This window comes from Dendropsophus ebraccatus, chromosome 7 (genome assembly GCF_027789765.1).
Source record: "Dendropsophus ebraccatus isolate aDenEbr1 chromosome 7, aDenEbr1.pat, whole genome shotgun sequence".
NCBI classification, from domain to species: Eukaryota; Metazoa; Chordata; class Amphibia; order Anura; family Hylidae; genus Dendropsophus; species Dendropsophus ebraccatus.
Window position 1 is genome coordinate 84,661,494 of NC_091460.1, and position 19,734 is coordinate 84,681,227.

General features: G+C 39.8%; 1 protein-coding gene across 1 annotated transcript in view; it reads left to right on the plus strand.

Moving 5' to 3' along the window:
- FSTL5 (follistatin like 5) overlaps positions 1-19,734 on the plus strand; it is a 538,172-nt gene that overhangs the window by 459,135 nt on the left and 59,303 nt on the right. Inside the window, exon 12 of the mRNA XM_069976180.1 lies at positions 14,635-14,661. Within this exon, the coding sequence (XP_069832281.1) occupies positions 14,635-14,661 (27 nt within the window). The remainder of the gene's footprint in view (positions 1-14,634; positions 14,662-19,734) is intronic.

Below are 19,734 nucleotides of genomic sequence, written 5' to 3' on the forward strand. Positions count from 1 at the left end.
TAAATTGTGCAATGTTTAAAACTAGAGATGAGCGAACCGGGTTCGGGTTCGAGTCAATCCGAACTCGAACGTTTGGTATTTGATTGGCGGGGGCTGCTGAACTTGGATAAAGCTCTAAGGTTGTCTGGAAAACATGGATACAGCCAATTAATATATCCATGTTTTCCACATAGCCTTAGGGCTTTATCCAACTTCAGCAGCCACCGCTAATCAAATGCCGAAAGTTCAGGTTCGGATCGACTCGCGCATGCTCGAGGTTCGCTCATCTCTATTTAAAACATCAAAATCGTCTGCCTTTTCTCTATTTTTGACGTTGTGTAAACATAGCCTTAGTCGTCATATTTCTGTAAAGAATGGATGTTGATTGCAATGGAATCAGCAGCCGTTCTTTACTGCAGGGGCAACATTGCATTGAAGTAAATGCAATGCCACCCGCTGTGTTCACACATCATTATTTTAATGCCAGTTCTTTAGAAAGGGCAATAAAATAATGTACATGTCTATTATTTCAGGACATTGTTTCATGAACAGCGTCCAAAAATAATAGCTGTTCACACAATGTTAAGTTGGCCGGTGGCCGCACTTTACATTAAAGTGAATGGCTTATTGATTTGGGGACACACCCGATGGTGCCTGCAAGTCAATTGTAAAAAAAATAATGTTCCTGCAACCGATACAGAGATATCGTCTGCAGAAACGTCCTGAATTCAGCCTGGCAGCTGGCAGTTTAACAGCGTCTGTTGTGTAAACATAGCCTTATACTGGCCAAACACCAGCCAGTTTTCACCATGTTCTTGCGACCATCAGAGCTCTGACAGCCGCAGGAACATTGTTTTCCATACGGCCCTTTGGAGGTGTGTATAGGAAATTAATTAAGCAATGATTTCCATACACACCACGGATGCACAGACTGCATTCATGTGTGCATGGAAGAATAAAAACGTCCGCTATTGATGGAACAGTGTCCCTTATTAATTGACGTGTTCATTTTTTGCACAAAAACACAACAACCATTGTCGGTTTGGGGCGTGCATGAAACGGGCGGCATTGCAACAAAATCAATGCAAAGAAAATCAGTCAAAGAAATCAATGAAAAGAACAACCGCTGTTTTCATTGAAAAAACTTTACTTAAAAAAATACATTGTTTGAACATACCCTTACATTGTTTATTCACTGTACTCTTCAAATTGCTTTTTATTTAAAACTGATTGATTTCTCATAATAATGAATACATAAGCATTTTGTCCCATTAGAAATCGAAGTACAATATTTTACTGAAAGCCACTGCCATTCCAGTGTATTTTATTTTACATTTAGAAAATAAACCTGTCATTTTAGCACTTAACAATGCCTTTTTTGTTAATTTCCTAAAACATAATATACACAGATATCTAATTTTATGTCTTTGCCTGCGCTCTATATGTAAACAAAATTATTTCTACATTATTGCTTCCTGAGACACTAATGTATGCAAAGAAAATCTCTGAAATATAGTACATCTTTTTAAAGAGCTTTTACGAAGTTAGAGTGGAAGTGTGTGATCAATCACATCAGTTTTATATGCAAACACCTACACATTTAGAATGGCCATGAGTATTTATGTGGAATTAGTATTGTTTTTCTTATACACATAGCTTCTGCTAGGAGAAATATAACGGAAGGGAAATGTTTAGAAGGGAAGCCTTGCAAAAAAGACCCCGAAGCGAAAAATTGTAACTGACCCACAAGTGAAAATGCCATGTGTAGGACTATGTTCACACAATGTTTTTAAGTTACACTTAAAATTACGTCCGTCATTTTGAGTCTAAAATAACGGCCGTCATTTAGCAGCCTGAGCTCCCCTTAGTGCAATGACTGGTGTTTGTACATTATTCTAGTTTAGATTACTAATTGCCCTTTGGGTGCGGCTTAATTGAAAAGTCTATTGAGTTTAATAGTAAAAACAGAGAAAAAACTGTGACAAAAGAAAAACTGTGTGTGAACAACTAATAAAAAATGTCCGCTGTTTGCAAAAGATGTCCGAAAATAATGATCATGTTCAATATTTTGCCTTTCGCGGTAAAAACATTGTGTGCATTGGACGTCCGTCTTCCCCTTAACTTTAATGCATTGCCATTGCAGTCAGTTAAATCATGGCAAAAAGAAACGTTATTTTAAATAGCAAAATCATCCGCCTTTTCTCTATTTTTGATGTTGTGTGAACATAAGACTGATCACTGCTCTAAGCTCTTTGTTAGCACAGCATTGCTAACACAAACATTTATTATATAGCAAATTGTAAATCCAAGTAGCTCAGTTATCCAAAACATGCTAGTAAAATGTACAAAACTGCTTAGTTTACATTGAAAGAAAAAGGTAATCTAATGTATAATCCTCCATACATATGGAAAAAATTTTGCCTTTTGTCAATTTTTTCTCAATAGAGATGAGCGAACTTAATGAAAATTAGGGTTCGCATGAACCCGAACGATCATCATCATCATTTATGAACCTGTCTTTAACTCCTTCAAGACTGAAGGTCATTGACGTAAGGATGTCCAGGTCACAATGAAGAAGTCCTCTCCTCCTCACCTTCTAAGAGCTATATCGCTTTTTATCTTTTCATCTACAGGGCTAGTTGGGGTGTCATTTTTTGCGCCATGATCTCTAGTTTTTGTTGGTTATATAGTGGTGTAAAAGAAAAATTCAGCTAAGTTTTTGTAATTTTTTTTTCTGAATATAATTTTAAAAGAATCAGCAATTCTGTTGTTTTTTTTACCATCTTTTCGTTTACGTTGTTAACCGCGCAGAAACAATACATATTTTTTTTTATAGTATGGACCATTCTGCACACTTTGATTAATGATTATTTTTTTTTTTCATATATTTATAATGGGAATGGAGGTAATTTAAGATTTTATTGGGGGTTTATTTTATAAGGTTTTTTTTTTTTTTTACTTTTTTACACTTTTAAAACGCCACAATTGCTATAGATTGTGGCATTTAAGGGGATAATAACCACAGTCATTACGTCCAGCTCTGGCAACATTGATGTGTGCTGGACCGTGTATAAAGGATTACTCTCTCTGCAGGTCAGAAGGAGAAGTAATCTGTGTTAACTAGGGAGCTACCAAGGGCCAGTCTGCAATGCATTCCTAACAAATACAGCTGCCTATTAGGCACATGATCAAATTGGGCCTCCCACAGAAACTTAAATGACCAGCGATCATGCTCAGTGGAACATAGTGTTCAATCGAGCATTGGGATGTTTGATTGTGCTCAAAGTGTGGTAAAATATTTGCTACTTCTGCTACTGAATCATAAATTCATTATGATGCTCTAAGCTCCGAAACTGATGAAATAATAATTCTAATTTTTGCAATTTTTTTTTACTGATCACTTGAATTGCCAAAATTTACAAAAATATAACGAAAAAATGCAATAGGTTACTGCAAGACACATCAGAACATTTACTGTTGAGAACATACCATGGAGGGTTTATACCTATAAAATTAGAATCATAAGTTTAAAGTATCAACTTCATCACAGAGCTGTGACCATGATCTCCTAAGCCTAATATGTAATCACTGTGAATAGTTGTTCCATTGCATGCTCTGCTATACAGTGTGTGTTCCTGACTTCTCCTTTCTTCAGTTTTTGCAGAGATATGCATTTTCAATATTATAGAGCGTTGTCATGTTTTATTCAATGTGTATACTGACATTTACACAAGAATATGTTGACATTTCACTTAACATATAGAAACTGTACATTGAAGGAAGAGAATGGTGCATGGTAGAAAAACAGAAGCCAGAATTGTATCTACCTATATTATAGAAAATCCTAAGATCCTTTTCTTTTTCTTTTTTTTTTTTGATCAGAGAGGTTAATGGCAAGTAACATGTTGTTATTGCTCCATAACATCTACAATGAAAAATAAGCAAGTTTGCAGATATACTCCTACCATTTTATGTAGATAGCTTAACCCCCTCCCGCCGCCGCACTGTTAATTAACAGAGCTGCGGCCTATGCCTGATTCTGCAGCGACGTTAATTAATGATCCAGGATGACACAGGCGCAGGAGCCGGGGACCCGCCGCAACTCTCAACACTGAGAATTAACCCTGTAGTTACTGCGGTAGGCACGACCGCAGCATCTACAGGGCTCCAAATAGAGAATTCTCCCTCTACAGGAAGTGATCGCAGAGCCCCGATGGTATGCATAGAAACAGTTTCCTGGCTAAAGAAGCTGGCGGGGGTCGGGAGGGAAGGCTGGGTGCGTGGGGCGCGTGCCCATAATCTCTGCCCTCTCTCCCCTGCCGCTGTAACAAGATTGTAACAGCGGCAAGGGACAGGGGAAATGAAGCAGAGATACGGACATCAGCTTATGAGAGCATTATGATCCCATAAGCTGACATCCAAACACGACCTGGGCATTGAGCCATCAATGACCCCAGGTCGTGAAAGGGTTAAATATGTGTAAAAAAAAAAGTCCATGACTGCTTTGACTAGATTTTAATAATTCATTTGGGACATATTGACATGGAAAGCTTTGTAATCTTTTAAAAGTATTTGAAGTAGTTGCAGGTGTTATAACAAAAATCTTTTCATTGATCTTTTCTGTTTTTTTTTTGTTTTTTTTTAAGGAGTGTGGCTCTTTTGCCAACTCATTTCACCTATACCTCTTCATTTTCTTTTTTCCCCTTTATTGACTCTTGGAATGTGCAGAACTGCTTTCTAGACAAACCACATCTTTCCTATTACATTATTTCAGCTCTGCTAATTTTTCAATCTCTCACCTCTGTCATTCAAAAAAAAAATTCAGATTTCAGATTTGTTTTTGTATTAAGGCAAGTCAACTGTAAAATAGGAAAAAGTGAAAATGTTTCTTTTTCCAATTTTATCATTAGGATTTAATCCTCTCAAATCTGTCATACTGCCTTTATCATCTTTTCCTAGGTTTTCTGAATGGTGATACATATTAATGGCTTTACACTACTATTTTTTTTTTTATAATTCTACCTGGTCAAACATTGTCCACCATTGCTTAATATATTTTTTTAAATTAATATTTTAGACTATTGTGGTATATTCATTGTGTATACAGTAGGCATGAGTATACTGGAAAATAATAAGAACTGTATACATTGAGCTATAATGGTGCAGTAAGAGCTACAGCAAGGCAATGTGATTATTATTTGTAGGCCAGCATATCTGTATGTTTAAGAGCATATTTATTTCTAGAATATGTTGATTTACTGTATGTAGGCACTGTACTGTACATCTCACAGACCACTTGGTTTGCCTAATAGCCATTAAAATAATGTGCTGTATAGTTAATAGATGGGATCCAAGCCTACAGTGAGTTTATAGTTATTTATTTTCTCCTTTTGTCCCTCATGTCACCCTCCACTTCAGACAGGGATTAATGGTAGGTTATTATGCAAACAGATACACTAACTCCCCTAAATTAGTACTGAGGGGGGTGGGCAAGGGCAAGCTCTCCTCTCATCAATAAAGGGAACCTATAATCATAAGTCTTTTGTATCTTTTGATCTCTCCCATCAGACAAATGGCACAATATTTTTGGACCACATTGTCTAATGGATCTGTCCCTGTAAACAAATGTTTTTAAACAATAGATTTATTTTTATTCAGACTTATGGACCACAGAAAATGTAAAAGAAAAAAAGAAAAGTAAAAAAAAGGTTTCACAATGAACAATATATAAATATGTAGAGAGGAATTTTAAAGTAAAAATGAGCATGCAGTTCAGTGGTGCACAGTAACAGAAAGAAAGTTGGAACATGTATTTTGTCTTAAAGGGGTAGTGCGGCGGTAAAGAATTATTGACAGAATAAAACACATTACAAAGTTATACCACTTTGTAATGTATGTTATGTCTGTGAATGGCCCCCTTCAGCGTGTCCCACCACCCCCACCGGTGTACCCGGAAGTGTGGTGCGCTATACATACCTGTCACGTGCCGACTCGTCTCCGATCTTCAGTTTGCGATGTCGTCTTTGGACAGCCGGCCACCCTCTTCAGCGTCATCAGATGCTTAGCCGCGATTGGCTGAGCACAGTTTGGCTCAGCCAATCGCGGCTGAGCAGCAGATGACGCGGCCGCGTCATCGGCTGCTCAGCCGCGATTGGCTGAGCACAGTTATGCTCAGACAATCGCGGCTGAGCAGTCGATGACGCTGAAGAGGGCGGCCGGCACTCAGGATGCTCGAAGGGATTTGGCCCGGCCGTCCGAACACGACATCGCAGACTGAAGATCGTAGACGAGTCGGCATGTGACAGGTATGTATAGCGCACCACACTTCCGGGTACACGGGTGGTGGTGGTGGTGGTGGGACACGGGGAAGGGGGCCATTCACAGACATAACATACATTACAAAGTTTTATAACTTTGTAATGTGTGTTATTCTGTCAATAATTCTTTACCGCCGCACTATCCCTTTAAAAGGGTTATCCAACATTACAATGGAAGAATCCTAAATGTTAGTGCCCATATAGTAAATAACCGCCAAAGATTGAAATTAAAGAGAATGTGTCATCATAACATAAAATCAAGTTTTTATGTTAAAGTTTTTTTTTTTTATAATTTTAATGTGTTTCTAATAATTTTTTTATTATTTATTCTAACCAACTAGAATTCTGTCTAGGGTGATAAGCAGGGGGCTGCTGTAAAGTTATCTGTAGACAAGTGACACACGTAGCTGAACAGCATCAGTATAAGACAATAACAGATGGTTATGGAATGAATTCTTCAAAGGTCACAGAGTATGCTCAGAAATGTTTCACATTCATCTCAAGAGGACAGGTCCTTTCTATGGTTGTCTCTGTCCGTGAGGCTTCCTTTAAAGGATCTCACTAAGCTCAGGCAAGATGAGAGCCCCCACAACAATGTACAAAAAATAATAAATTAAAGTCCTAAAACAAAAAGAAAAAAAGAATATGTTTTAGCATGTCTCTAATCAGAGAAAATCTTCACATTCCCTTTACTATTATTTATGTTTGTGAACTACCCAACATCTTTTCATATTTCTTTACAGTGTGCAGCTGAAAAAGAGATGAGCCAGATGCCACAGACAGGTGGACCTCTCATAGAGAAGGCAGAGATGCTTTATTACCATTATCCTTGCTTTCTTGAACTCTATAAACACAGCACTCAATAAGCACCATGTACACAGTTACCAAAGTGGCACTGTCCATATGTTACACGTTCATTTGTAGAAAAGTTTAAGTTCTTTGCATAGTTTTGCAACAAATTGAGAAAATCCTTTTTTACAGTTTTTAAAAGGTTAAGATTTACCTTAATGGAAAATTCAATGTATAATTTACATATCAATTAATAAAATCAGTGAATGCATCTCTGCTCAGGGATTATTCAAGATGTGTCTATAAAATCAAAGCAAGGCTTATAAAAGTGGGAGCATTGAGATAAATTGTGTCATGTTATGCAAGTCTGCACAATGCTTTAAATTACCTTTATAATTAAATATCAGTATCTTGGACTCATTTGTGCAATTATGTAAATACATAAGTTATTTCTGGTACTTTCCTTTAACTTTGAGAACATAAATGTATTGCTGTTTGTCATTTGTCATGTTTTAAAATGGTCCAGGAAAGCATTTTCTGAAGCTCAGTACAAAATATCTTAGCAGCTCTTGCAGAATTATGTAATTAAGGCTTTCTGCCAAGTGGAGCTCTATATCCTGAGGATAAGCACATTATTCCTTACTGTTCACTGATTAAGATAATATCATTAATATGGAACTAAATACAAAAAAATGAAATCACATATATTAATATTTTCTGTCCGGAGGCTTCATTCATACATAGGTTATGCTTAAACATTTTTCCCTCTCCATTTTTGGAAAGAAAAAATGATGCCTTCATTTCACTGTTTGGCCCCCTGTCCAAAAATAAAAGTCGTGATCAAAATGTTGATGGCCGCGCATACAACATCCATTATTTAATACACTGTGTGCACTGGACGTCCGTCATTCCATTGACTTCAATGTGTTGCATTGAAGTCAATTAAATCACAGCAAAAATTTATGTTTTTTTTATTTAATTTAATAGTTAAGTTAATTTTTAAATGTCAACCAATGTGACTGGGATTTTTAACCCTTAGAGGACTGGGCCAATTTCAATTTTTGCGTTTTTGTTTTTTCCTCCTTGTGCTTAAAAGGCCATAGCACTTGCGTTTTTTCACCTAGAAACCCACATGAGCTCTTATTTTTTTTTACACTTATTGTACTTTGCAATGATGGGCTGAATTTGTTCATAAAGTGCACTGCAAAAGCAGGAAAAATTTAAATATGTGGTGAAATTGAAAAAAAAAATACACAATTTTTTTTATTTGGAGGGTTTTTGTTTTTACGCTGTTCGCCTTGGGGTAAAACTGTGTTGTTATATTCCTCAAGTCATTAAAATTACAACGATATGTAACATGTATAACTTTTATTTTATTTGATGGCTTGTAAAAAAATCAAACCATTGTTAACAAATATATGTTTCTTAAAATCGCTCCATTCCCAGGCTTATAGGGCTTTTATCCTTTGGTCTATGGGGCTGTGTGAGGTGTCTTTTTTTGCGCAATGTTTTTTTACTTTCTATTGGTACCTTGATTGTGCATATGCAATGTTATGATCGCTTTTTATTAGAATTTTCCTGGATTTGATGCAACCAAAAGTACACAATTTTGCACTTTGGGATTTTTTTGCACTTACGCAGTTTACCGTGCGAGATCAGGAATGTGATAAAATAATAGCTCTGGCGATTCCGCATGCGGCGATACCAAACATGTTTATTTATTTATTTATTTTTATTTGTAACATGGGAAAAGGGGGGTGATTCTAATTTTTATTAGTTGAGGGGGCTTTTTAATAATAAAAACACTTTTTTTTTTGTTATACTTATACTAGAAGCCCCCCTGGGGGACTTCTAGAATAAGTACACTCATCTCTCATTGAGATCTATTAAGTATAGTTATACTGCATAGATTAATGAGATCGGCACTCAATTGCTTTCGGCTGCTGCAGCCGAAAACAGCCGAGTGCCGAGCCGGGATCAGACCCCAGCAGGTACCAGACACAGGGATCGCCCCTTCACGATCGAGTCGCGGGGGGGGGGGCGATCCCCCCACTAGACACCAGAGATAAGGCTGCATTTAGTAAACAGATGCAGCTATCAACTTTGACAGTTGCATCTGATTACGTAATTAGCGGGCACGTCTAATAGCTGCGGTCCCGGGCTACATGCTGCACCCGGCACCACAGCAGTTCAGAGCGGGGCCAGCGGGGCCCCGCTCTGAACACCCCTAGGCGGCCCAGAACATACGTGTACGCCCAGGGTCGTCTAGGGGTTAATCGTCTAGTGATCTGACACTGTCCATGATGGGGAAAAAATGGGGACACTGGATGCCACAAGCCGGTTCTTTCGCTTCCAGCGTTCCATTTGTTGCCCCATGACCTAAAATGGTTCACAGCACTGGACATTTGGATCATCTGGCATATTTGCCCTTTAGCTGGATCAAAAAATGCTGTGCTCAGTGTTTATATATCTGCCACCTGCACACCAGATGGAAAATATGCAAGACTAGAAAATGTACCCGGCGCTGCCCGGGTATAAAGTGTCAGTGTGTTAATTAGATTTGTTCTAAGGTGCCCAGAAGGCCAAGCTAAAGGTATTGTTTCATCTGAGTTAATCAGTGGAATTAGTGTATACCTGTAGTGCATAGTTGGAGGGGTTCTGTATACCCACAATGTATAGTTTTAGGGGTCTCGCATATCTGTAGTGCATAGTTGGGGGGGGCTGTATACCTATAGTGTATAGTTGAGGGAGGTCCTGTATACCTGCAGTGTACAGTTGGTGAAGGTCCTGTATACCTGTACTGTATAGTTTGGGGGTCCTGTATACCTGTACTATATAGTTGGTGCTGTATACCTGTAATGTATAGATGGTGGAGGTCTTGTATACCTGTAGTTTATAGTTTGAGGGTCCTGGATACCTGTAGTGTACAATTGGTGGAGGTCTTGTATACCTGTAGTATATAGTTCGGGGGTCCTGTATACCTGTAGTAAATAGTTTGAGGGTCCTGTATAACTATAGTATAGAGTTGGTGGAGGTCCTGTATACCTGTAATGTATAGTTTGTGGTCCTATATATCTGTAGTATATAGCTGGTGGAGTCCCTGTATACTTGTAGTATATTTGGGGTCCTGTATACTTGTAGTATAGAGTTGGTGAAGGTGCTGTATACCAGTATTATAGAGTTGGTGTAGGTCCTTTATACCTGTAGTGTATGGTTTTGAGGTCCTGTATACCTGTAGTGTATAGTTTGAGGTCCTATATACCTGTAGTATATAGTTGGTGGAGTTCCTGTATACCTGTAGTGTATAGTTTTGGGGTCCTGTATACCTGTAGTGTATAGTTTGGGGTCCTGTATACCTGTAGTATATAGTTGGTGGAGGTCCTGTATACCTGAAGTATATAGTTGGTGGAGGTCCTGTATACCTGTAGTATATAGTTTTGGGGTCCTGTATACCTGTAGTATATAGTTTGTGGAGGTCCCGTGCACTTGTAGTGTATAGGTTTGGGGTCCTATATACCTGTAGTGTCCTGTATACCTGCAGGGATGTATTTATCCGTATGGCAGTGTTATTCAGTCACAGTGTGTCGGTATTGGTCATGTCTGGTATGGGGGTGTTATCCAGTCACAGTATGGCGGTATTGGTCAGGTCTGGTGTGGTGGTATTATCCAGTCACGGCATGGTGGTATTGGTCAGGTCTGGTATAGCGGTGTTATCCAGTCACAGTATGGTGGTATTGGTCAGGTCTGATATGATGGTGTTATCCAGTCACAGTATGGTGGTATTGGTCAGGACTGGTGTGGCGGTGTTACCCAGTCACAGTTTGCCGGTATTGGTCAGGTCTGGTATGGCAGTGTTATCCAGTCACAGTATGGCGGTATTGGTCAGGTCTGGTATGACAGTGTTATTCAGCACAGTATGGCAGTATTGGTCAGGTCTGGTATGGCAGTGTTATCCAGTCACAGTATGGCTGTATTGGTCAGGTCTGGTATGACAGTGTTATCCAGCACAGTATAGCGGTATTGGTCAGGTCTGGTGTGGCGGTGTTATCCATTCACAGTATGGTGGTATTGGTCTGGTCTTATATGACAGTGTTATCCAGTCACAGTATGGCGGTATTGGTCAGGTCTGGTATGACAGTGTTATCCAGTCACAGTATGGCGGTATTGGTCAGGTCTGGTGTGGCGGTGTTACCCAGTCACAGTATGTCGGTATTGGTCAGGTCTGGTATGGAGGTGTTATCCAGTCACAGTATGGCAGTATTGGTCAGGTCTGGCGGTGGTATCCAGTCACAGTATGGCGGTATTGGTCAGGTCTAGTATGACAGTGTTATCCAGTCACAGTATGGCAGTATTGGTCAGGTCTGGTGTATCAGTGTTACCCAGTCACAGTTTGGTATACCTGTTGTGCCCTGTATATACATGTACTGTATAGATGGAGTAGGGGGCCCTGTATACATGTACTGTATAGATGGAGTAGGGGGTCCTGTATATACATGTACTGTATATATGGAGTAGGGGGTCCTGTATATACATGTACTGTATAGATGGAGTAGGAGGTCCTGTATACATGTACTGTATAGATGGAGTAGGGGGTTTGTATATACATGTACTGTATATATGGAGTAGGGGGTCCTGTATATACGGTCCTGTATATACATGTACTGTATATATGAAGTAGGGGGTCCTGTATATACATGTACTGTATAGATGGAGTAGGGGGTCCTGTATATACATGTACTGTATATATGGAGTAGGGGGTCCTGTATACATGTACTGTATAGATGGAGTAGGGGGTCCTGTATATACATGTACTGTATAGATGTAGTTCCCTGTATATACATATACTGTATAGATGAAGTAGGGGGTCCTGTATATACATGTATTGTATAGATTGAGTAGGAGGTCCTGTATATACATGTACTGTATAGATGGAGTAGGGGGTCCTGTATATACATGTACTCTATAGTTGGAGTAGGGGGCCCTGTATATATATGTCCTGTATAGATGGAGTAGGGGGTCCTGTATATACATACACTGTATAGATGGAGTAGGAGGTCCTGTATACACATGTACTGTATAGATGGAGTAGGGGGTCCTGTATATACATGTACTGTATAGATGGAGTAGGGGGTCCTGTATATACATGTCCTGTATAGATGGAGTAGGGGGTCCTGTATACATGTACTGTATAGATGGAGTAGGGGGCCCTGTATATACATGTACTGTATAGATGGAGTAGGGGGTCCTGTATATACATGTACTGTATAGATGGGGTAGGGGGTCCTGTATATACATGTACTGTATAGATGGAGTAGGGTGTCCTGTATATACATGTACTGTATAGATGGAGTAGGGGGTCCTGTATATACATGTACTGTATAGATGGAGTAGGGGGCCCTGTATATACATGTACTGTATAGATGGAGTAGGGGGTCCTGTATATACATGTACTGTATAGATGGAGTAGGAGGTCCTGTATATATATGTACTGTATAGATGGAGTAGGGGGCCCTGTATACATGTCCTGTATAGATGGAGTAGGGGGTCCTTTATATACATGTACTGTATAGATGGAGTAGGGGCTCCTGTATATACATGTACTGTATAAATGGAGTAGGGGGTTCTGTATATACATGTACTGTATAGATGAAGTAGGGGGTCCTGTATACATGTTCTGTATAGATGGAGTAGGGGTCCTGTATATACATGTACTGTATAGATGAAGTAGGGGGTCCTGTATATACATGTACTGTATGGATGGAGTAGGGGGTCCTGTATATACATGTACTGTATAGATGGAGTAGTGGGCCCTGTATATACATGTACTGTATAGATGGAGTAGGGGGTCCTGTATATACATGTACTGTATAGATGGAGTAGGGGGTCCTGTATATACATGTACTGTATAGATGGAGTAGGGGTCCTGTATATACATGTACTGTATAGATGGAGTAGGGGGTCCTGTATATACATGTACTGTATAGATGGAGTAGGGGGTCCTGTATATACATGTACTGTATAGATGGAGTAGGGGGTCCTGTATATACATGTACTGTATAGATGGAGTAGGGGGTCCTGTATATACATGTACTGTATAGATGGAGTAGGGGGTCTACCAGTTATTACTGTGGATGTTGTGAGGTAGCTTCCCTAGCAACCATTGCTCCCTGTGAAAATGAAAGCAGTAATCCTATTGGTTGCTAAGGCTCCAACTGCCGTGTCTGCTGCAGCTAATTATATCACCTGTGTTTGCAGTGAGGAGATTTTCCCATTCATCTCTATGGGGCGCTCTTTCCCCTCCCCCTCCCCTCCTGTACATCTGGCGGGGACGGGACCTTTGCAATAACCTTCCCGGGCACCCAATGTATCTGTGTGCCAAATTTGGGGTCAAACGGTTCAGGCGTTTGGAAGTCTATAGAGGACAGACAGACAGACAGACAGAAGGACAGACAGACAGACAGACAGACAGACTTTGATTTTTATGATATAGATGATGGAGATGTGTGAACCCAGCCTTATATCTTGCAACTTTTTTAGATTTATTTGTGTGATAGAAGGAAACATAATGTGCATGCATTTTGGTTTCAGGCTGACATTTTCTTTATAGAAATTTTTTTGCTAGATAAAGAAAGGCCCTGACCCTGAACCACATTATTGTTTAGTCCGATCATTCGAAATTGCTGATAACTAGTAATAAATATAAAGTTAGGTACAAAGTAAAGTTACCTTTTTATTTTAAATCAAATACAATTTTTTCCCATTCCCATCAAAATGTTAACATACTTTTATAACAGCTAAAAGTGCTAAATTATAGCCACTTAATAAAATGAAAAAACTTTCATTGTCTTTTTATTAAACACGCTTTGTAAATCAGGTAAAATAAAATGTTGTAAGTGAAAGCATGAAGGATTCTGATAAATATTAGTGTCAATGCAAGTTCTGTAATGACGCACTTTATTAAGAAATGGTTTATTATTAACTAAATTATAGAAGAAATGTTTTCATAGATGCTTCCTAAGGTTTTGTTCATACACTGTAAAATCAACATCAGCAGTTAAGGACATTTGTATAGCAATATGGTCCATGGGGCTGATACTTTCAGACGTTTATAGCATACGCTTTTTTCTTGGACCAACTAATTAAGGATGAAAAGTGACTTTGTGGGGGTCTTCAAGCCATAGCAAATAGAACCATAATAAAGGTTATAAGTGCAGAACATTAGTAGAATAAATGCAGACAAGCTTCGTCATTATTGAACCTTGTCCTTGATGTTTTCAGTAAAAAGGTTTCTATTATGAATAGAATAATAAAAGTAATTTTATTAATTCTTGATGATCATCTTAAAGTGATATTTTATATGTAGTTATTATAGCTGGGTCCACCATTACTATCATATTATGTTTTGTTTTTCTTTTCTTTTTTTTTTTCCTATAATGAATATACATTGTAATGGAGCAATATAAATGCATGTACTTTTTATCCATTGTTTTACATATTCACATTTTATTTGTTTCTATTTTGTTTGTTTTTTTCCTCCACCATGCTGCAGTGTCGAATATATTATGGCGCAAAGAAGGTATTCATAAAGTACTTTATGTTTTTTAATTTTTTTCATCCATTCACAAATTTTAATTTGTCCTTTGGCCTTTGCTATATGTTTGTAAAATAATTCCCTAATCTTGGCAAAATGTTTAATTCGAAACAGATAAGTTTGAGGTACATGAAGAAGCAATGGATTTTTACAAGCTGTGCAAAAATTCATCTAATTTGAGCAAGTGGCGGGAGGATCAGCATCCTGGAAAGTAAAAAAGGAATGTTTTTTGTTTTTGTTTATGAACAAAAAGTAGAAAACATGATCTACTTACTGCAGGAATGGTGGTAAAAGTAGCTGTCTCAGCAGAAGCACAGGGTCAAAGGGGGTGCATAGGCCTGGAAGCAGCAGGATGCAGCATTGGTGTTATACTTGTGGTAGCAGGTGCATAGCTAATGGCTCCTGGGCCCTGGTGCAACATTGTAGCAGGGGCCACCCTAAATAAGACACAGTCAGAGACAGAATAAACAGTTACATCCAGTAACTCCCAGGTGATATCTTCTCTTATCAGAGTTGTTCATTTTGTCTTTCTTGTCTTTCATCTGGCCCATACCACAAAGACTTTTTGCAATCACATCTAACCTTGACTGGTGGTTGGGGACAGGCATAAGTTACTGTTAATGAACTGCTGTCTGTGAGTAACCAGTCATGGCAGCTGCAAAGTTTCTTTTACAATTTTATTTGTTTTTTCTTGCTTCATAGTCTGTAGGTGAGATTGACCCATAATATCTCAGTACTCTGGGGCCTGTCACGCCATATTTTTATTGGGTTATGTAAATGTCAAAGATTTTAAATTGGTGTTCAACTACCCCTATTTTACTATGGATACTGTGTGGAGCGCTGTATGTAATGTGGATGCACACCAAATGTAAATTAAAGTAGTTAAATACAATATTGCAACATGCTAGCAAGACCTTTACTAGGCTGAAACTCACATCACAGGGTAGCAATACAGAGACACATAGGAGATTTATCAAAGGGTGTAAAATATGGGTGATGGTGTAAACTGCCCTTGCAACCAATCACAGCTCAGCTTTTAGATCTTGAAAATCAAGTTCTTGGTTATTGTGACCTGGGAAGTTAAAATAAATGACAACAGAAAAAGAGAACAAACCAGTCTATGTATATTAAGTAACTGATCACACTCTTATTATAAACAAAATGGCTGCAGGTTCCTGTCACCCAGCAGATCTCTCTGATGAACATGCATCAACTATCATGAATTGCTCTGTCCTCACACGGTAAGTACACAGCCACACAGTTGGTATGGAACTACAGGTAATTAAGTAGAACTCTTGCACAGCAGTCTCTTTCCGCTGTTCAGCACTGCTGGTTTTTGCTGCAATCCGCTGGTGTTTGGTATTAAAGTGGAGGAGTGCACCCCGGCCGATGACGCTACTCTCTCCCGGTATAACACTTTCAGAAATCCAACGTGATGTCACATTCCCTATGGAAGCCTGGAAGTGCTACTGAATTACCTGTAGTTCCAAACCAACTCTGTGGCCGTGTACTTACCGTTTGAGGAAAGAGCAATTCATGATAGTTGATGCATGCTCATCAGAGAGATCCACTGGGTGACAGAGCACTCTGCAGCCATTTCCTTTATAATAAGAGCGTGATAAGTTACTTAACCCCTTCAGGTCAGCAATACCTATATATATATATATGTTCCTACTGCAGATGCCCTGTGCAACAGGAATGTAGATATACATTCCTGAGAGTGAGGGGCTTTAGCTGTGGGAGCAACAACTGCAGTGCAGTGCCATCCCGCAGCTGCCTGTCATTAACCCCTTAAATGCCGTGATCTATAGCAATCGCAGCATTTAAAGTTGTCAGTGACAGGTTAAGCACCTGTCCCTGATTGATCAGGACCCCCGCAGGTCCCGATCTCTTGTACGGACGGACGATAGTAAGACACTTACCTCTGTCCTGTCGCATCGTCCATCTGTGCATACAGTCTACTTTCAGGCAGGCTCTATGCACAGATTGCCGAAAACATTGATCTATGCTATGAACAGTGAAATAAAAGTGTAAAAAAATGTAATAAAAGAAACATTTTCAAAAGTATAAGAAAAAACCTTAAAAACCCCTCCAATATAAGTTTAAAATACCTCTGTACCCATTATAAAAAATATGTATAAAAAATACAAATAAACATGTTACATAATGTAGCATGCGGAATTGTCAGATCTATTCAAATATACATTGTTGTTGCCGCCTGCTGAATGGAGGAATGTAGAATTTATTTTTTTTTTACACCAGTATGATACTATGAAAAACTAGAGATCATGGCGCAATTATTGACACCCCAACCAGCCCTGTAGGTAAAAAAATTAAAAGCTCTTAGGGAGGGACATAGCATTAATTATGCCCGGACATCTGGGCACCAATGACTTCGGACATGAAGGGGTTAATATACATAGACTGATTTGCTTTAGCTGATTGCAGGTATCAGCTATGCTGATATGCAGCTCCCAGAGTGTAGCACAGACTGCTACGATATTGCTAGAGTGGGTAACGCTTATCCTGGTACGCTATTTTGTATAGAAAATAAGAACAGAAAGGTTCAGCTATAAAGACTAGAGGGCATGGACCAGACAAGTTAAATCTTGATTATTGATGTGCGGCACTTACCTCTGAAATTTCCTTAAAGCAGTTTTGCTGAAGTTTAGTTTTTCTAAAAGCATTCAGGTACAAGAGGGAAAGTCAATCAGGGGAAAATGTCATAAAATTGTCCATAAAACTCAGCTGATTATATTAAATGATATTCAAGAACCATCTTGACATCAAAACATTACAATTGGTTTTAGAATGGATTTCTCACATTTTAGTAAATATATTTTTGTGAGATATAAAAGAATATGCTGAATATCTTCTAGCAGATGCATTAGAGATAAACCACAGCTTAATTTATTGTAGCCTACTATGTGGTATGTAAAAAACAAACCCCCGATTGTAATGGCAGGAGTCATTGATCTGCTGAGCCACAGCTAGCTATGGTGAAAGCTGCACCAGGGAGCAGAGTCTAAGGGGCAGCTGGTTTTCACCAGAGCCCACCACAAGGTGGTTTGCACTTGCTGTAGTAGGCGACCCCCAGGTCACTACCCCTGGCTTGGCTTGTCAGCGGCAGTGCACAAGGTGCTGCTGGAGACACGTAGGCTCGAAGGCAAACAAGACTGCAGCAGCATGAACATCTGGAACCAGGACAGCTATAATGGGCAGAAACCAAAGACAGGAATCACGGGCAGGAGCCGCTCCAACAAGGAATGACAGGGCAGCTGTATTTTTATAGGGGAAGGGGATTAGATGCATAACCAATTAAGGGCACACTGGTCTTTTAAATCTAGAAGGCCCAGCGCACATGTGCCCTAGGAGGCGTGGAGAAGGGGTGCAATGGAACAGAGGAGCAGCAGAAAGGATTGGGGACAGTTGAGGCACTTAGGGGGCAAACGGGCCCCAGCGTGTGGGCTCCAGCATCCACCAGACACTGATTGCAGTGGGAGCAGGTGCCGTGGTCTAAAGCATGGGATGCTGCCACAGCTGTGTGAGCACCACCCCTTTGGCCTCTCTCTCCTTGCCTGTAAGAATTTCTTGATGAGCTCCCGATCCAGAATGTTAGCCTCTGGCTTTCAGGACCACTCTTCCGGTCCAAAACCTTTCCAGTCAACCAAAAAATATTTTCTCCTTCTAACCATCATCATGGCCAGGGAGATCTTGACAGCATAGACTTCAGAGGAGACTGTATGGGAAGAGAGGTAGACTTTCTAGAAAAAATTAGTTCAGGATCGGCATGGTGAAGGGCAGACAGAGCTTGTAGTCAACCGTTTTGATGCATTTCAGCACCATGAATGGTCCAAGTAACCATGGGCCCAACTTGATAGGCCAAAGAAAAGTCTAAATTTACCTGGAGCCGGGAACAGGGAGCACACCAAAACCTGGAAACAAATTGAGCTCCCCTGTCTGAAATGATATGTTGAGGTAGGCCATGCAACACAAAAGATATGCTGGAGGAAAAGGCTGGCCAGATGAGCAAAAGTCAAATCGGTAAGAGGCATAAACTTGGATATCTTGGAAAAATGGTCAGTAACCACCCAGATGACAGTGTTACTCGCAGAAGGAGAAAGGTCAGTAACAAAGTCCATGGCAATATGTGCCCAAGGGCTATCGGGAATGGGCAAAGGCTAAAGCAGACCCGCTGGTTTCAGGTGGGAGGTCTTGTTTCGGGCACAGATTGAGCAAGAAGCCACATAGTCCTTGAGATCCTTGGAAAGACTTGGCCTCCAGTAATGTCGGGAGATCAACTGTCCGGTATTATGGACTCCAGGATGTTCAGCGATCAAGGAAGATTGACCTCAATTCAAAACTCTCCTTTTGAGCGTTAGGCACGCATAAGTCTTGCCAAGAGGGACATTCTTAAGAACTAAGGTGGCTACTGGCAACAAATATTGAGGTGGTCTAATGTGGCGAGAGGCGTCCTCCTGAGCAAGAACATCAGAAGCATTAGAGACAGAGTTGGCTTTCAAATTCTTCTCCGCAGGTAAAAAGTATATGATAAATTTGGAACAGGAGAAGAAGAAGACCAAAAAAGACGTGTTCGACTTCAGTCGGCCATTACTTAGGCTTAGCATTCTTTTTGGTTAGGGCCACTATCATCGCAACCAGGGTGGAAAAGTGGGTAATAAACTTACAATAAAAGTTGGCGAACCAAATGAAACCATTATATAGCTCAAAGTCCAACGGGATGTGGCCACTAAAGAACCGCAGACAGCTTCGCTAAATCCACCTGCACACCACGGTCAGAGACAATATACTCAAGAAAACAAAGGCTGATCTGATAGAACAAGCTTTTGCATACAGGTGATTGGCTCTGAACCATCGTAGCACTTGACATACATGACCCACATTAGTCTGCAGATCTGGGGAGTAGGTCAGATTGTCGTCGAGGTACACAATGACAAAGGGGTAAAGGAGATTGCAGACAATATCATTGATGAACTCCTGGAAGACTGCTGGGACGTTGCATAATCCAAAGGGCATGATCAGATACTCAAAATACCT